Source organism: Leiobunum rupestre, chromosome 6 (assembly GCF_980474605.1).
Source record: "Leiobunum rupestre chromosome 6, qqLeiRupe1.1.hap1, whole genome shotgun sequence".
Taxonomy (NCBI): Eukaryota; Metazoa; Arthropoda; class Arachnida; order Opiliones; family Sclerosomatidae; genus Leiobunum; species Leiobunum rupestre.
In genome coordinates, this window is record NC_143389.1 from 36,559,982 (window position 1) to 36,577,470 (window position 17,489).

Here is a 17,489-nt window from a genome sequence, read left to right on the forward strand (position 1 = left end):
TTTAAAATACCAAAATATTAAAAAAATTGTTAAAAATTGACGAAGAAAATCAAAATTGATTACATTTTGATCAATTTGAACCAAATGGGTGAAAATGAACCGATATGGCTTAAATAGGAAAAATTTCCATTTTATGTTTTCGAAATCATTTTTCGATGCCATGGCAAAACCGTTGCCCATTGTATAAATTCCCTTTAGGATTTTTCAAGTTACATGAAGGTTTACCAATCCCCCGAGTTTGAACAAAATCGGTGTGTAACACCTCAGGTCGTCTCCTTGTGAGTAGCACAATTAAACACTAAGAGGCTCTGTGCTGAAATAAACCTTGATTGTGCAAAAATTAAACCGGGTTTCGACTCCATTTCGTAAACTGAAGTTAGTTTTATAATGCAATACACAGGTTGGCCCAGCTCTTGTAGGAATGTAATCGTAGCTTTATTGTGTACAATGGTCACTCATACAAGTTATCCCTACACGCTTTGAGGGCTGGCTTAACCTATATCTAATACGAAATAAATAAAATTTGGTTAACTAACCCCCATTTTATAAGCGTAGTCTGAAAAGAGTATAACCGAGGTGTCCTAATAATCAAAGACAAAGCTATAGATTTGGTTTTAATAAGATTTACTATCAGATATCAGCTAGGCTAGTACCCAAGGCAACACCTTAGGTCCAAATCAGCTAGCGACTTTCAATGTCTTTAAATCCAGGGGGGGCGGGGGGCACAGGGGGCACATACATTTTATAAATTAAATCCTGATTACGCCACTGTTTAAATCATACGATGGTGTCCTAATAATCAACAATCTGACAGCTTCCGGGTTATAACCGGTAGTAGAAGTTACTCGTGAAAATGAAGGAAAATGAAAAGTATCGAAATAAGAGAGGATAAAAAGACTAGTTTTAGATACAATTCGGGAAAAATCGATCAGTAATTGTTTCTTGTTGCCATAAAAAACTTGATATTTTGGTGGGTCCGCTATATTGGCTTCTTTCGGTACAGTTTCCGAGGAGTCCGTCGGCCCCGCTCGAATAACCCAAAGGCGGATGTTCCATTATTTTTCCTGATATTACAGATGTGAACAGCTTGTACCGGTAGTCGACAAACAAGATTTGACAGTGCAATATATATATTATTTTTGGGTTCCTAGTCTCGCTATAGTTGTAGCGACCAGTCCGCGATGAGAGAGAGAGAGAGTATAGTATAGTATCAGATGGCCAACTTGATCTGTTTCGGCGCTTTTTACGTCTCCGGATGAGAAATGACTCCTTCTCGCTCCAATACGAGAGAGAAAGTGGGGAAAAGGGCCGACGACTGCATAAATCTACCTCCGATGTACTCCGCGGCCGGCCAATGCAAATGTAAAACCCGGTGTAACTATTTCCACTTGGAATGCATAAATTCAGCTCCCCGAACGTCCGAGCGGTTTGTAGCGTTTTCTACTTGATTTGTCCATCCCTTCCTCACCCCCACTTATGATTTTTTTCTTTTTTCGGTTGAGGGATTTTTTTTGGGGGTAAAAAATATCGCTCTAGGCCGGAAAAAAGAAACGTTTTTTTATCTTTTCCACATTATTCGGGATTTTTTTCCTCGGGACCTTTCTGGTCTGTTTTATATTCTAGGTATTCACCAAGACATCACCGAATTGCCTATAGGTTAAGAGAAAAAAACCTAGCGAATTATTGGCCTACGGGTATATGGAAATATCGAAATTGCCTTCGCGAACCAAAAAAAAAAAACTTTGCATCGAGCAACTTTTCTCTTTCCTTTGCAGAGATTACACGGTGTATCCGTCCGCCGTAACTTCCCGCGTACTATAAAGCGAGACTGAAACAAAAACTAGTAGATTTTGAATTGGTTTTTGGTTTAAATAAAATTGCTACGGGGCTATAACTCGCGTCAAGAATTTATTCGGGTTAGCTGAGAATATGTAGGTAGCAGCTAGTTCGCTTCGTGATATCCGGGATGGAGAACCACGCCCCTCCCCCTTTTGCCCATGTATATAGGGCATTTGTCTTTAATACGCGGATGAAAGTAGTCGCTGTTTTAGATAGTCGGTTATTTTCTTTCAAATTGCAAAACCGAGGGAAAATGGTCCCCCACATAAGCAAATATATATATATAATATAATATTTTCAAATGGACCTTTTTCTCTAGCGCGTAATATAATAACTGCTCGTTCTGATTGAAAATTCCCTACGAAGAAATTCGATTTAAATAGTAGGATAACGGGAGTCTCTTTATTCTCCCCCTCACAAAGTTCTTCTGCCCCGAAAATGTACAAAAGCTTCTATTATTGTGACATTAGTTTATCCTAAATAGACTAAAGTTCTGTATTTTTTATACGTTTTCTTCGTGGAAAATAATGTTAATATATCTTTGTGAACAATGAAATGAGACCACACATTCAGTGGCGTAGCTAGGGGGGGCGTTCTGGCGTGATTTTGGGGGTGACACCGGACCGTGAAAAAAAATAAAAACTTACACAAACTAGAGACTAGTAAGTAGCACAACATTATATCCGCCCAGGGTGTCACCCATGCTAGCTACGCCACTGCACGCATTTTGGGTATTAGCCTAGCTGATTATTATTATTATTTTATTAGCCTAGCATTTTTAAGAACCCAAAAATTATCTTCTAAAATAGAACTTTTATTTTGAAATTAAATACCATATAATATTTTTTTTGTAAGTTAGGAATGTAGAGAAAATCAATAAAGTACGATCGAGAATGTATTTATTTTTACTTTTGGGAGACTGACGCAGCTGTTGAGACGATTTTTACCCCCCTCATGCTCGAACATTAAGCTCCTCCCCCTCATTGGTTCACTACAACGGACGTCTTCCGTCGCGATGCAAGCACACGCCGGTGACGTGTTTCCTTTTCCCCCTTTCGTGCCAGTGGAAAATTAGACCACGATGCCCACGGATGGTTTCAACATCGTCATTCTCCTTAAGTATAAATAATTATATTCTTATGAGAGACGCTTCTCGCCTAATTTTTAATAAAATATGGCGATGGATAGGACATTTAGAAAAATCCTGTAGATTCACTGAAAAATCCGAACGCTTCGAAAAATGTATTTTCAAAATGCTGGATTTTTAAATAAATCTACAAAAATCTGTGAAATAGTTCAAAAATTTACAAAATCCATGAAAGAAATTAACAAATATTGGATTTTTGAAAAAACTTACAAAATTATGGAGAAAGTCTAGAAATGTAACAAGATAAAAATTTAATTTTTTTTTATACAGCTGGATTTTTGAAAAATCTACAAATCCAGTGAAAAAAGCCAAAAAACAACTGGATTTGCAAATCCCCTCCTCAAGTGCGAAATTTTTTCTGGTTGTCCTGTATGACCAAAATCGTTTTGTTTGTTTAGCAGTCATAGAAGAATGACAATGATATTTTATTTATTTATTGGGAAATTTTAACATTTCAGTAGAGATTTCTTGAATCTTTAGACGTTCAGCTAATTGAGGAGGGTTTATTAAGACTGAAGTTGGAATCTGAAATAGCAAAATATGGAAATCAACGAAAACATTAAATTAATTTTACCTAATAATGAATTAAAAAAAATTGTAGAAAAAGGTTTTTGTAGCAAGGGTAGAAATTTAATAATTCATATAAGAATCTAACCGCCTCAGTACATATTTTTATTTTGGAGGAAACGTGGACTAAGAAGAATCTCAAGGGACTCACTCTCTGGCTTGAAAGAGCCCATGTATCAGGAAATCGCAGCTAATTTTAATTAATAAAAAACAATTTGATGTTGCTGCAGTTTTTGGTGTGAAACCAACAATTTTAAAAATGGGGAAAGTGAGAAAACCGAAAAAAGAAAATATACTATTAAAGTACTAGTTAAACATAAACATAATTAATTTTTTATTAGTGATAATAACAGTATTTGGGAAAGAAACCTCAATTTTGCCTTCATGTAACTAAAGTAAAATTATTTTCGCATAGGATTTATCCCCCCGCCCCCCATTTTATATTAACTTACATATAATAATAATAAACAAAATGTTTAAAAACTTGGAAAACAGAGGCTTGCGAGTTAAACCCAACCATTACGCTTGTGAAAACTAGAAGTTTAGTTCCTAAAAGGGAAATGCCCCAATGATTGAGTAGAAACACGGGTGGCGATAGTTAAACAAAAGCTTCTCAACTTCTTAGAAACAGCTAATATAAGCCATTTATAATGGGTCCAAAATTGTGAGAACAATGACTCTTCTACATTCTTGCTGCGTGGATAAAAAAACTTTCTATGACGCAACTTAAACTCTGGTGCCAGGAAAACATTACAAAAGATAAATTTAACCAAAAACTTTTGTTTTTTACAAATGAGCCCTAGGTTGCTATTAAAATACTATGGTTTAAAATACTCAAAATATTTGCAAATATTTTGAGTATTTCTTTAGATCATAATTGGAAATAAACAAAAAATATAGAGAACTCACGTTATTATCAGTTAGTTTGTTTTCCCTAACGCAACATTCTCGGAGCATATAATCGTTTCCCATCTATAATAAAAATATTAAAATTTGGTAGTGTATGGAATTAAAATTTTACTTATTACCTCGTGATATATTCTTGTATCATGAAATTTGGCAACTACGTTATCCACCCTAAGAAAATATCTGAGCAAAATGAAAAATCCACTTTCCATAACTCTCTAAAACAGTAAATAGTTAAATTAGTATAACATTAGTCTTTAAAAAGGGGATAAACTAAACCAAACTCACCATTTTAACTGAAAGCTGGGCAATACCATTATCAGCGAGCTCATCTTCAAAGAGACACGTATCTTCATAAAATTTAATTTCTTCTTGCACTTTAAGTTTTTCCATATCAATTCTTTCCGTAGTAGGCATTACCTTCAGAAAAAACATTGTTTTTCAATTCTGTGAAATTGTTTTTCAGAGAGAAGCACAAAAAGCTTATATTTACCTGCAATTGGTTTTCGCCTATAAATGTACCCTTATATTTTGTGTAAAAAGTCCAGTCAAATGGTTTAATAACTTCTTTGGACCCATCTATACCATCTCTATATACATAGAAAATCTTCTTAGATATCAAAATATATTTTGGTATTATTGTTCACTTTGATTTGCATCAGTGAATTACCTGGCTTCACTCCATGCATCAGCGATAGCTACTTTCATGGGTTTTTTTGGATTTTGCACTTCAACAAGAGAATCAAAACAGTTGAAGAGTAAGCCAAAGCCATCTGAATGTTCTATTTTTAGGTAATTGTCAGCAAATGTCATGTCTGGAAGTTTGGGGAGAGATAACTGTGTTTCATATCTGAAATAAGAAGAAGAAGAGAGGGATACTTTTTTAATAAAAGTTTTTAAATTGACAAATTATTTAAAAAACTACCCTTCCTTTTTAAATCTCATGGGTTTGACAGTTATCGAAGAGGTTAAAAGGCTATTTATATATACTTGCCTACAGAAATTGCACTGTGATTCATTTGCATTATCACTGGTATCATCACAACATACATTTGTGTTTGAACATTTAGAAGGTAGAATATGACTTTGTTCACTTTGTATAATCCAAGGTCCAATACTATAATTTTGTGACGATTTTACAAATTTATTTACCGAAACACCAGCCATTGTTTGCTGTCAGAGAACACAATTTTATAACTAGCTTTGTCGTCTGCTACATGCTGCACTGGCAGCACTGCATTTGACAGATCTGCATTTTGAGGGTTTTGCTTAGCGGTGTCGAGGATTGTATTTCAACTTCATACAAAAGAGCTGGAATAATTTAAAACTCCTAAACTTCTCAATATATTTTTTTGTTTTTGCTGTATATAAGAAATTAATTAAGTGATAAATAAATAAGGGCGTTTTCTTAGGAAATGGCTTATGGCAACATTGCGCAGCTCGGAATGGAATGGACCATAGAGATAGAAAATAAATAGAGGGAAGATTACCGCGTTAAGGCACCTCTGTTTTTGACCGGGAAAATTCATCCCCCCCCCCACGCATGTATGAAAGCGGAGATCGGCAGAATTTGCAACGCCATCTATCCTTCCTTTGTTTACATCAAATGACAGTTGATTTTCCAAAAGGCATGATGTATTTCATTTCACCGCGCATCGATGGCGCCACGTAATCTGCCCATCTCATGGTTTCCTACATTGGCGAAAAGGGGGTCGGCACTCGCGGTCAACTTCGCTAGATACAATAGTGCCTCTATTTATTTTCTATCTCTATGGAATGGACCTTGAATGGACGGTGTTCGTGATTTTATTTTCATCGGATCGCTTAAAATTTTCGTATTATTTAGAAGAATATGTGTATTGTTTATTTAAAAGCGGTTTGTCTTAAGATTTTAATAATGGAAAAGAGTATAAAGTAAACTTTAAGTAATAAATCTGAGGTAAATGCAAAACCCACCAAAAGTTAGTACATTTTTGGCAATTGTTACATTTAGGCCTAGGCCTGTCCAATTATTAGTATTTATTTTTTTGATGGACTTCGAAATTAGCCTTGCCTGGCCTTTACCCCATGCTTGTACTTTATAAAGAAATTTAATCAAAATTTTCATGGTAACTTGTAGACTTACATATCTTCTTGGCCATTCATACCATTAGGATATACCAATGGCTCCTGGACGTTGGTATTGCCCATGTTTTCGACCCGAAACGGATGATGTTACTGTTCTGGATTATAGTCACTTCAATTTGGACGATGTACCAAGTGAAGTATTTAGTTTCGAGCGTACATTAGAAGAGCTTTACTTAGATGCAAATCAAATTAAAGACCTTCCTAGAGTAAATAGTTTTCCTTTTATACAACATATCAAACAAGCATCTTCCTTATTTCAATGTTGTTTTATAGCCATTGTTTCATTGCCATGGACTACGAAAACTAATTATTAGCGATAATGAAATTCAGTCACTGCCCCCAGCTGTTGCTTCTCTAATAAACCTTGAAGAATTAGATATCAGTAAAAATGGGATATTAGAAATACCAGACAATATCAATGGTTGCAAAAGGTTGTTAAGTGTAGAAGCTAGTGTCAATCCTTTAGGAAGGTAATTATTTATATATTAATTAAAAAATTATACTTTAGTATTCTGATAAAATTTTTATCTGGAAAAGGTTACCAGAAGGTTTCACACAATTATTAAACTTAGAAGAACTTTACCTAAATGACACATTCTTAGAATACCTTCCAGCAAATTTTGGGAGGTAATTAGTTACATATTCGCATTATTGACCCTGTAGTTCCAATCCTTGTATTACAAAAGTTTTAAATATTTTATGAAGATTATGTCATCTGAGGATATTGGAATTAAGGGAAAATCATTTGAAGGTGCTACCCAAGTCAATTACCAGGTTATCTGAACTCAGCAGATTAGATATAGGACAAAATGATTTTGTAGAACTGGTAATGTGTATAAATTTATGCTTTTATAAAAGTTAGAACACTATTTAAGTAACATATTTTAGCCAGAGGTAATTGGCTCTCTTTCAAAATTGACTGAACTTTGGTGTGATGGAAACCGGATACTCAAAGTGCCTCCTGTATGAATTTCAATGATATTTTTAATATTCTTCCAAGAAATTTAAATAATTGGTCATGAACATTTAATTTCAGTGTCTAGGTAATCTTAAAAAATTAGGCTATTTGGATGCCAGCAAGAACAAAATAAATGATATAGCTCCTGAAATTGACGGTTGCATAAGCATGACTGATCTCACCATCTCACATAATAAAATTAGACATTTGCCTCATACATTAGGAAATTTGAAAAAGCTTTCAGTTCTTCATATCGAGAATAATCATATATCAAGTATACCTCCTAGTTTTGGAAAGTAAGTTTTTCTGCCTCTGTGGATCTACTTTCGATGTTCAGAATTACGTAATACATATAAATTCTATTCTCATAACAGTTTGCAATGCTTAGAAGAATTAGTGATGAGTAATAATAATATTCATTCACTGCCGAGCAGTTTTGGATTGCTTAGAAATATGCACACATTGCTAGCTGATGATAACTGTATTGAATCTCTTCCTCGTGAAGTATATATTGTACGCATAGTTTATTTGAAACAAAATTCTCATAGAATTATTTCTCTCTAGTTTGGTAGTTGCGTAAGCTTGAGTATACTTTCTTTACGCAACAATCGCCTGACTTTTGTACCTGATGAGATTGGGCATATTGCTCGCTTAAGAGTTGTCAACCTAGTCTCGAATCATTTGTGTAATCTACCTTTCAGTATAGCGAAATTGCCAAATCTTCACGCACTTTGGTTATCTGAAAATCAAGTAAGAAAAGGAAATGGTCTTTATCTAGCCACCAAATCTCGCTTAATTTTTTAATTTATCCAGGCCAAACCATTAGTACCTCTACAGTCTGATATTGATCAAGAGACTGGACAGCGAGTTCTCACGTGTTTCATGTTGCCGCAGTCACCTTTAGAACAAACTGGTAAAACTGGTTTATTTATAAATTTATCCTTTTTTTTTAAATTTACCAAATTTAAAACCAATAGGAATAGAGCCTACAACACCAGATTCAGAAGCGGAGAGAGAAGGTAGACAACAAATAAAGTTTTCTTCAGATGTAGAAGTGGAGCGCCCTGTAAGTTTTGAAGTAGGATATTTGATACACTAATTTTTTTATGAAATATGGTTATTAACTGAGATTTTTTATTGTAAAAAGGGTAAATTAGTTCGGGCTCCAACACCATATCCAAAGGAACTCAAAGCTCATGCTCGCCATGCGCGTAACTTTGTTCTTAAGAAGCTGGAAGCTAACGGAACCTTTGTGCAATATCCTCTCGATGTAACTATTGATAACTTATTTTAGTTTTAGCAAGTGAATAAAACATATTCATTCCAGGATAAGTCTCCATCTGATGATATGGAACCAGATTCGACGAAAGAGGATCTAACAAGACCCGGTGAAAAGACTGACAATATTTATAGAAACTCTAGAAATCCGGAAAATATGACTGTCGAAAAGGTTAACCCCGATGGCAGTCAGCATCACAGGCAGTCTGATAGTCCAGCCTTTCCTAGTTTAAGAGCAGTTCAAGATCCGGAACAAACTGTTCGCAAATGGGAAGAAAGTTGTCTCAATAGTGTAGTACATGAAGATGTTCATGCTAGGCAAGAAAATATGTATTCTCAGCAGCAGGATAGGCAATCGCCTTCTCAAGTTACGAGACAGTTGAAGAAACAGGTCAGTATATTTGACTTTTTAAAGTTTTACAAGCTCTGTTTAATGTTTTGTTTCAATCAGTTTTTTGATGGCTTACCAACTGTTCATCAAAATATGGGTAGTGGTAATTACTCTCCAGAAGGTCGAAAATATTATTGCCCTCCTTCTTATAACAATACTTCGGTGCAGATGAAAAGTGCTATTCCAACTTCCACAAACTCTTTCGTTCAGAGAGGTCCTAGGTTTTCTTCGCCAGTTTCTCAAACGGCACCCCTCTTGCCTACACACAAACTCGTGACAATGCCAACTGCCTGTGGGACTTATCCTCCTCCGAAAGCTGGATCTCATAATGCACATAGTGTAGATGTTAAAAGTGACTCTTGTCTTGATACTGAGAGGCAGAGTCAAACTCCAAATTCTGGTCAACGCAAGTCTTTCACGCCACGAAACGGGCATCCCCAATCTTCATTGCAGCCTGGAAGCTCTTTTAATCGTTGCTCGTCTCCTGTTAGTCAAAACGTGACATCACCCAAGCCATATTCGGAAATGGGATATCAAGTCAGTGAACCTTACCCCGGAAGTCGGTTGAACACCTACAGTATAGCGTGGTATACTGGACCAAACGTACCTCCTAGAGATGGACCAATTTTGGAAAGAGCTAATAGTGACATAGAGTATAAAAGACAGTCGCTGTCTGAAAGCCTGCCGTCGTCCTCACCGCACTGTTATCAAGAAAATATACGACACTCTGATAATTCAGAATCAAATAGTTACGCTTTAAATAGCTGTGAAAGAAGTCGAAGTTATCGAAGTTTAGAATCTGGTAAGTTGGGTACTCAATAATTATATAGAAACAAAAGGCCTGGTGTGATTTAAATTTTAAAGAGACTTTGTTTACGTTGCATGTTTTTAGTAGATGTTTTTATTGTTATTGTTTAATGTTATGTCTTAAAAAGAAATAAATTAAAAAATATTTGTTATTAATCGTAAATCTAAATGTTTTAACGAAATTGTTACGTATAATTCTTAAAACTGTTTTAATCGTAACTGGTTTTTAAGCAGCAATAAAATTATATACATTGTGAAGTAATGTGAAAGTTCTAAACCTAATTTTTGTTGTTCAAATTTGGATATGTTTGAATTCCTTTTTTTATTTAGTAAGACCTACATTTTAATTAGCGATTTTAGATCCTAAAATTGATGCATGCGAGAGAGTTTCTTCCAAGCATGAAGTTGTCAAATATTTTGAAGATGAAATACGCGTAATTTGAAGCACGAAACATTCAACTCAGTCCTAGTTTGCGGGTTTTAAAGGAAGCTGGAAAAGAGCATGGGGCATGGCATTTGAAATTGGGAGAGCTCAAAAGTCATAGCCCTGACTGGGGTGAACAACGTTTGTGTGTATTTGCAGCAGCATCTCAATACACGGAAGAAGCGTTGCTGCAATACATTTCTGATAAACATCAAATGCCAATGCCAATGTCAAGTACAAATTATCCAATTTATTCAAACATTAATCCAAGAGACATGGCGAGTCACTCTGGGTCAGAAGATGCTTATGCCCAGGATAAAATAAGCTATTCGAGGAGATCACCAAGTTCGGATAAAGTCATTTTGTCACGGTCTCACATTGTGCACGCTCCAACAGTGATACGCAACAAACCCGACTCTGGGAACCCTCATTCCTCCACTCACATACGTCAACCAACCCCATTTCTGATTAGTCAGTGCCTTAATCCCAATGTAGATTTACGCCTGCAAAATAAAAGTCCCATAGGAGTCCAGAATAGTGATTTTATATCCAGGCTTCCAGATCATTCACCACATAATAAGGAATGTGGCTCTAGAAATGATCACTCGCACCATTCAGATGCGCATCTATCTGGTTCCAAAGAGTCTTCGCTCAATTCTTCCACTTTACTCTCTCAAAAATACAAACACAATAAACAATGGCTGTTTGGATCTCATAAAAATCCAATGGTGGTGAGATAACTCACTTTAAAAATTGCCTCTGGTCAATCTAACATTTGTTTTAATTTAGTTTCCAGTATCCATTCAAAGGAATCCAGATATAGGTTTTACCTACGAAGGTGGAATTGGTTCACCCGTCAATTTAAATAGACCAGAGGATGAGGGCATTTATGTCACTCACGTTTCTGAAAATGGTCCTGCTAAAGCATTGTTAAAACCAGGAGATAAAATTCTAGAAGTATGGTGAATAGCAATAATTCATTGAAGAAAATACCTCCATAAAATAATTTTCTTTTGTCAGGTTAATGGGGTAGATTTCACTTGTGTTGATCAAAAGAAAGCTGCGGTGGTTCTCCATTCATCAGGACCCTGCATAACATTACTGGTTTCCAGATGTTGATTTGGTTTATAGGTAAATATATATGTAAATAGGATTTAAGAATTGACTCGGCTATTAAGCTAATTTTTTGGATTGGGTTGTGGTTGGATATTTAGTTCCTGAAATATAACACTAAAATTAAGTGTGATAGATTTATGTTAATTGTAGGGTAACAAAATTGTACATACATATGGCGGGTACGTGTAAAATGTATTTACCATTTTGTTGAGACTATGTACGTAGGTCATTGTTGTATTTCAATGTTCTCAATTGTAACAATTTTGTTTGAAACCTAAATTTCATCACTTTTAACTATAGAGACTATAAACGTAACGAATACTCTATAAAAACTGTTGAACAAAATTATTATTTGAAATTTGGTTGTGATCAGTAGGGTTCCTTCTATCGGAGCTCTAACTTTTAATCTCAAATACTTTATACTCATGTTTAATAGCTATTGAGTATTGATATATTTATCTTGATTCTAATAGTTTTTAGTCATAAGGTGCTGCTTTTGTTTTAAAAGTTTTTGCACAAGAACTAATTAAACCAGTTGAAATATCAAATAGTAAAATAACTGGTGTATAACCTTATCAAATTTTTTATACCGTTAGATAAAAAACAAATTATTTGAACCTCAAATAGAGTTAACTAAAGAAAAGGGTCCATTTTATTGAGATAATTCGCTTGATTGTAGAATTTTTTTTAATGGCGTTAAAATAGACAATTTGTCTTATTGTTAAATTTTCACAATTTTAATCCCCCAAAATTTTGCCAAGAGATTTTTTCTCTTGTCAATGCAAAATAAACATTATTTCCCAAATTAATATGAAGTTAAATTATAAAGAAAATTTGAAATTTTTATTCGTTATTTGTGGTGCGAAACTAAAGATGGACAAAAATTAATTACCCAATTTGAGATATCCCATTGAAAAGTGTTTTTATACGAGACTATTATGTATCAGGTTTTTGACTAAGAGGAATGTCATAATGGACACAGGTCTAGCCAACATCGAAACGTTGTTGTACCTGAATCTGAGTCAATGCAAAGTGGGCTAACCAGTGTCTAATAATTCCAAAAATATCTAAAAAATATTTCGTAATGGCTATGTCATGTTTCTTAATTTATAATCTAGCCATATCCTGGTTTTAACCACCTATAGCTTTGTTAGTGTCATAAGTGTCTTATAATGAAAAGAAAAAGAGTATCGATCGTGACTTCTAATTTAAAATTTTAAGAGGGGCTTTAAATTGAGCCAAACTAGACAAATATCATAGGTGTTTCATAATTAAAAAATTTAAATAGGAAAATTCATAATTTCAGAATTATACCAAACAAAGACGAGCTACTATATAATCATAGACAGAAATAAATAAACCGAAGTTTATCCAAAGGACCCATATCAAATTTTGGGTGTCATGTTTTCTACTCAAAAAAAAAGAGAAAATTCCCGAGAACTTCCATTCATTTAATTCTGTCACAGGCTAGTAATTTTTTTTCTGAGTATACGTCTTAGCAGGGACTCAAAATCTAAACAAATGTTGGGACATTTTTGCATATCCCAATATATTTTCAGTTCCACAATTATGTTTTGACTTAAGTATTAAACAACACATTCCTCCAAAATACTCTGTTATTTTAAGAAGAAATAACAATCAAAATGAAGTTGTCTTCCGCAACAGGCATTTTAAATACCCTCAAACACATAATATATATATGTAGAAGGGAGAAAATACAGAACTCAATGAAAACCTTTTCAAGTTCTTTTGGTGAAACTTTGCAGTGTTCCAATATATATGCGCGCAATACCTTTACAAATATAATATAGTAATTTGTTTTAAATTTTCAAGGCAATCATGTTTGAAAATATAAGTACCTGAATTTTTTTGTGAACTGTGTTTCATAGCCTGGCTTTGATTATGCTCTGTGTTCTCTGGTGTCTTTTTGTAGAGTATCCAAAATAAATTTATTTTGAGCTACTTGTGGTAAATGAATTTTCGCAAATGTACAGTTAAGGAAATAATTTTATTCCAAAAAAATCTGGTTTGCACAATCATTTGTGCCCATAATAAATAATTTCAAATTTGTATATAGGGATTCGGTACCTATGTGAGTGGAATGTTACGGGATAATCAACTGTATATTTTGTATCAAAACTACAATGGAACAACATGTTCAGGCACCATGTGTGTCATTTTATATATGTAAACTAGCCCTTATTAGGGTTTATATACATTAGAATTGGTTTCCAGTAATTGTACAACTCGTTTTTAACTTTTGATAAGTAAAACAACGGTATTTGCCCTATCTAAAGCGGAAATGCATAATCATCAAAACCAACAAATAGAATGTTTACAAATTATAATCTGTAGGAAAAAAGTTCCAAAACCCCTTTAACACTTTTTTTAACAATCTTAAAATATCTAATTAAATCAAAAGATCCTTGCCACTATATTACTTTCACAACCCTGAATAGCACTTTAACCTGTGTTTTTTTATTACCAATCTATCATAATTTGATTCTTGGAAAGGTTCAAAGGTCTATTCACTTTTTCACTCTTTGTTGAGACTAGAAAGTACTTAATATTATCATTTAAATATGATAATAAAATAATAATCAATTATGACAAATTGAAGAGTCAGAAAGACAAAAACAAAAGGGCCAGAGACACCAGAAAAGATAAATATTTCCATCATAGTCGTTCAATTAAATTACGTAACAATACATAGAATTGAAAAGGGAAAAATTATTTAAAGGGGTTAAACAATGGAAAGGAATGGATTTTGGTGTGGAAAAAAAGGATTTTAATAATCGGCAGAGTTTACTTCACCCATCTTAAAAAACCTGGATGAAAAGGGTTGAATAGGGCAAGTTAGATACTCGAAAAATTGTTTGTAAGAAGTACCATCATCTAATCGTTTTTTTAAATTATCACACTGTTCTTTTTGCTCTTCTGTGTCTTTCTGTTCCACAATTTTGGTTTGGTACTCCGTTGAGTTAAAGACGTCACCATAATTTAACTCTTTAACTCCAGTATCAGGATTTTCTTTTACATTGTTCTTGAGCAATGAAATTAGTTGCTTGTCTTTTGACACTATTTCATCTAAAGATTCTTCTAGTTTGGGTTTGACTGGCTCTGTTGTATTGTCACTAATAGGAATACCATTACCGTTGTCATCATCAGCTCTACTTTCCACATCTGTTTCGCTATCCGTAACATTCTCTGAACTTTCTTCCACAAAGTCCCAATCTTCTTCTTCATCATCATCATTCTCGTTGTTATTGGTTTCCTTTAAACCATCAAAAACGATGGAGCCTCTATTACGTCGAGAGGGCATTTCTTCACTATCCGGAACTAAATCCATCAGTGCGAACAAATTTAGAGATGACTTCAAATCATTGACAAATTGCTTTTGAGATTCTCTTCCTTTTACATTGCAACAATCAAGGGCGGCAATGTCAATAATATGAGCTTCTGTACTGAATACGTACCCACCACTGCCAATTACGCATGTTTCATTGCCCATTTCGATTACATCACCGTAACACCCGTTGTTGTGGATAAAACTGTCAGTATCAAATAGTAGGTAGAGATATTTGACAGTTTCTGCTAAAAAGAATGATTCCATTCTATCTTCAACTTTATGATCTCTTACATTTTTCACCTGCAAATGTGTTAAATTTTAATTTAAAATTTTTAAAAGATAATTATTCCGTCTCTAATACCGTTGCGTATCCACAATTTGTTTTTGCACTATGTTCGATAGCTTCTAAGATATCCACACCCATTTGTATTAAAAATGGGTCACGCGTGGCTCGATATAAGTACATAATGCTTTCAATCAATTCTGTTAAAGTAACTACTTAATCAAAAGTCATCTAATCGTCTTGAACCTTTGTTTTTACCAGGTCTGAGTGGGTTTCCTTCTCTTTTAGTGTTTGCTTTTCCATGAACTATGTCATATGATTCGGGAGAAAATCCATATTGGCGCAAAACACGGTGATAGTTATATAATGTGCTTTGCGCCTGTGATATATCTCCAACCAGTGTCTACATCATTTAAAAAAAAGTTATTTGTTAAAGAGCGAAAGAAAATAAGAGTATTCTAAGAATAAAATATGAAAACTAACCAAAAGACCTGGCCAAAATGCTTCTAGCGATTGAAATATAGGCATGGTAACATGACCAGATGACATGCTAACCCACACAAACCAATCGCCACGTTTCATGTATTTATTTATCAGCTCTTTATAGGCTGGAAAATATAATTTAAAAGTAAATTGCGGAACAAGTTCGAAAATGCTAAATTAACCTTACTATTAAACATTTTCATTAGCTTCGGCTTTTGAAGCTAAAATATAAATATTTTAGCATGATCTGTAGTATGTACTTTATTTTGCGAGGTACTTACAAGAACTGCGCCTTTTACTAAGTATTCAAAATAGGAATCGACACCAGCGCCAATACCCGCATCTAAAGCAACCCATTTTCCATCCTGTACATTTAAATGATTTCCCATCTGAAATGAAATGAGCCATTGATGAACATTGTTTTTTTACATTATTATTTTATGTTAATTTTTAACTTACAAGGCCAATTTTAGACCTGGTTTTCCATAAGGCATCTACAGCTCTCAGAGCAGTTCTTTCAAAGATAGGGTCCCCTGTTAATCTACTTAATGTCCCAAATTCAACCGTAAACGTTGCTACACCAGCGGTACATGTTACAGGAGTCTCTCCAGGAGGTACACCGTATCGTAAATTTACTGTACCATATGGCATTCCAGTCTTTGTATCAAATGCTTAAAAAAAAACAATCTTTAAGAACATTTTGAATTTAATGTGTTCAAATCTAAAGTACCTGGCAATAATCGCCTTGCTAAATTTTCTGCTAAATTAAGTAAAGGCCCATTACAGGGCCACCCTGGCTCTAGCGTCATACCCGTTTTATAGGAAAGAAGATGAGCTGATAACAATCCACCAACAACTGTATAATATGGTTTCAGTTAATTAATTGATATATTACTGGGGTATAACAAACTTTCTGACCTCTTATATTGGTTTCAAAAACTGAAACGTTGATGTTCAGGTTAAAATCTGAAATTTCAAGAACCTTATTCACCACGCTTCTAAATTCGCTGTAGTTGCCCAATACAACAAGAGTGTCTAAAGCATCGATTAAACTTAGTGAAAAGCTTCCCCAGGTATCAACACCATCGCACGATAGAGGTCGTAGCTCGTCATATGGATATGCATTGTTTATATAATTATCATATCCATGTTGGAACATCTTATTCAGCCTCTCTCTACAAATTAAAAAATTTCAGTTATTATAGATATATATTACTTTGACCATTTAAAATAATTAACAAATCACCTGTAAACTCCAAGTTCTTCTTTAGTATAGGTTTTTAAATGTACATTTTTGGTCAAATGTAATAAAAATGTAAAATAGATAAAATTACACGGTATCGAAAAATTAATATATTTCCGTAAAATCATTTTCGTAATATTTTCTATATTTAAAATAAAGTAGATAAGTACACACCACGCGTCTACAAATTATACCGCATTTGAGTTTTGGATGAACGTCGATGACGCGCAGAGCGGCATAGCATGCTGCATGACCCTTTAATTACATCTCAATCTATTTGAGATACAACTGGAATATGAAGACGAAAACCACTTTAAATAGATTGTTTATATATTGTCACGAGTCCATCTGCATTAGGTCTATGACAATATACATATGAACGTTATTTTGGATAGCGCTGGACTAACGACGAATCTATTTACAATACGATAATGGCAGACGAGAGTTACAAAAAATTTCAATTATTTTAATAAATATTTTAATTTCTGCATAAAAAGCACATTTTTAATAAAATAAGGATCTAGTTTTATTTTTTTAAAGGGAGTACATTCTACATTGAAAAATAGTCGGG

At 34.1% G+C, this 17,489-nt stretch overlaps 3 protein-coding genes across 11 annotated transcripts; 1 reads left to right on the forward strand and 2 right to left on the reverse strand.

The window, feature by feature from the left end:
- Positions 1–2,632: 2,632 nt before the first annotated feature.
- On the reverse strand, positions 2,633–5,722 carry LOC149940782 (TIP41-like protein). Of its 2 annotated transcripts, none has more exons than XM_090177772.1 (7): positions 5,454–5,722; positions 5,130–5,309; positions 4,953–5,049; positions 4,748–4,879; positions 4,582–4,677; positions 4,463–4,525; positions 2,633–2,953 (listed from the first exon to the last, which is right to left on the reverse strand). In XM_090177772.1, the coding sequence occupies exons 1-7, from the start codon at positions 5,624–5,626 to the stop codon at positions 2,831–2,833; spliced, it is 864 nt and encodes a 287-aa protein (XP_090033898.1). In that variant the 5' UTR covers positions 5,627–5,722; the 3' UTR covers positions 2,633–2,830. The 2 variants fall into 2 exon arrangements, with proteins under 2 accessions (XP_090033898.1, XP_090033899.1); XM_090177773.1 differs by lacking the exon at positions 2,633–2,953 and adding an exon at positions 3,223–3,511 and having other exon boundaries at positions 5,454–5,720.
- Positions 5,723–6,232: 510 nt separating this feature from the next.
- LOC149940783 (uncharacterized) lies at positions 6,233–13,456 on the forward strand. 8 transcript variants are annotated; one of them, XM_090177779.1, is made up of 18 exons: positions 6,239–6,420; positions 6,613–6,792; positions 6,860–7,056; positions 7,124–7,213; positions 7,292–7,412; positions 7,475–7,549; positions 7,623–7,840; positions 7,919–8,048; positions 8,109–8,294; positions 8,358–8,457; positions 8,522–8,622; positions 8,692–8,814; positions 8,872–9,213; positions 9,274–10,015; positions 10,604–11,175; positions 11,234–11,401; positions 11,465–11,575; positions 12,849–13,456. In XM_090177779.1, exons 1-17 carry the CDS (start codon positions 6,403–6,405, stop codon positions 11,561–11,563), a joined length of 3,462 nt encoding a protein of 1,153 aa, XP_090033905.1. In that variant the 5' UTR covers positions 6,239–6,402; the 3' UTR covers positions 11,564–11,575; positions 12,849–13,456. The 8 variants fall into 8 exon arrangements, with proteins under 8 accessions (XP_090033907.1, XP_090033905.1, XP_090033906.1 ...); XM_090177780.1 differs by having other exon boundaries at positions 12,867–13,456; XM_090177781.1 differs by lacking the exon at positions 12,849–13,456 and having other exon boundaries at positions 6,233–6,255; positions 11,465–11,734.
- Positions 13,457–13,560: 104 nt separating this feature from the next.
- On the reverse strand, positions 13,561–17,265 carry LOC149940784 (ER degradation-enhancing alpha-mannosidase-like protein 2). Its single transcript, XM_090178079.1, has 10 exons — positions 16,922–17,265; positions 16,594–16,850; positions 16,406–16,531; positions 16,135–16,346; positions 15,957–16,064; positions 15,863–15,896; positions 15,676–15,800; positions 15,451–15,595; positions 15,271–15,392; positions 13,561–15,209 (listed from the first exon to the last, which is right to left on the reverse strand). The coding sequence occupies exons 1-10, from the start codon at positions 17,044–17,046 to the stop codon at positions 14,349–14,351; spliced, it is 2,115 nt and encodes a 704-aa protein (XP_090034205.1). The 5' UTR covers positions 17,047–17,265; the 3' UTR covers positions 13,561–14,348.
- Positions 17,266–17,489: the final 224 nt, after the last annotated feature.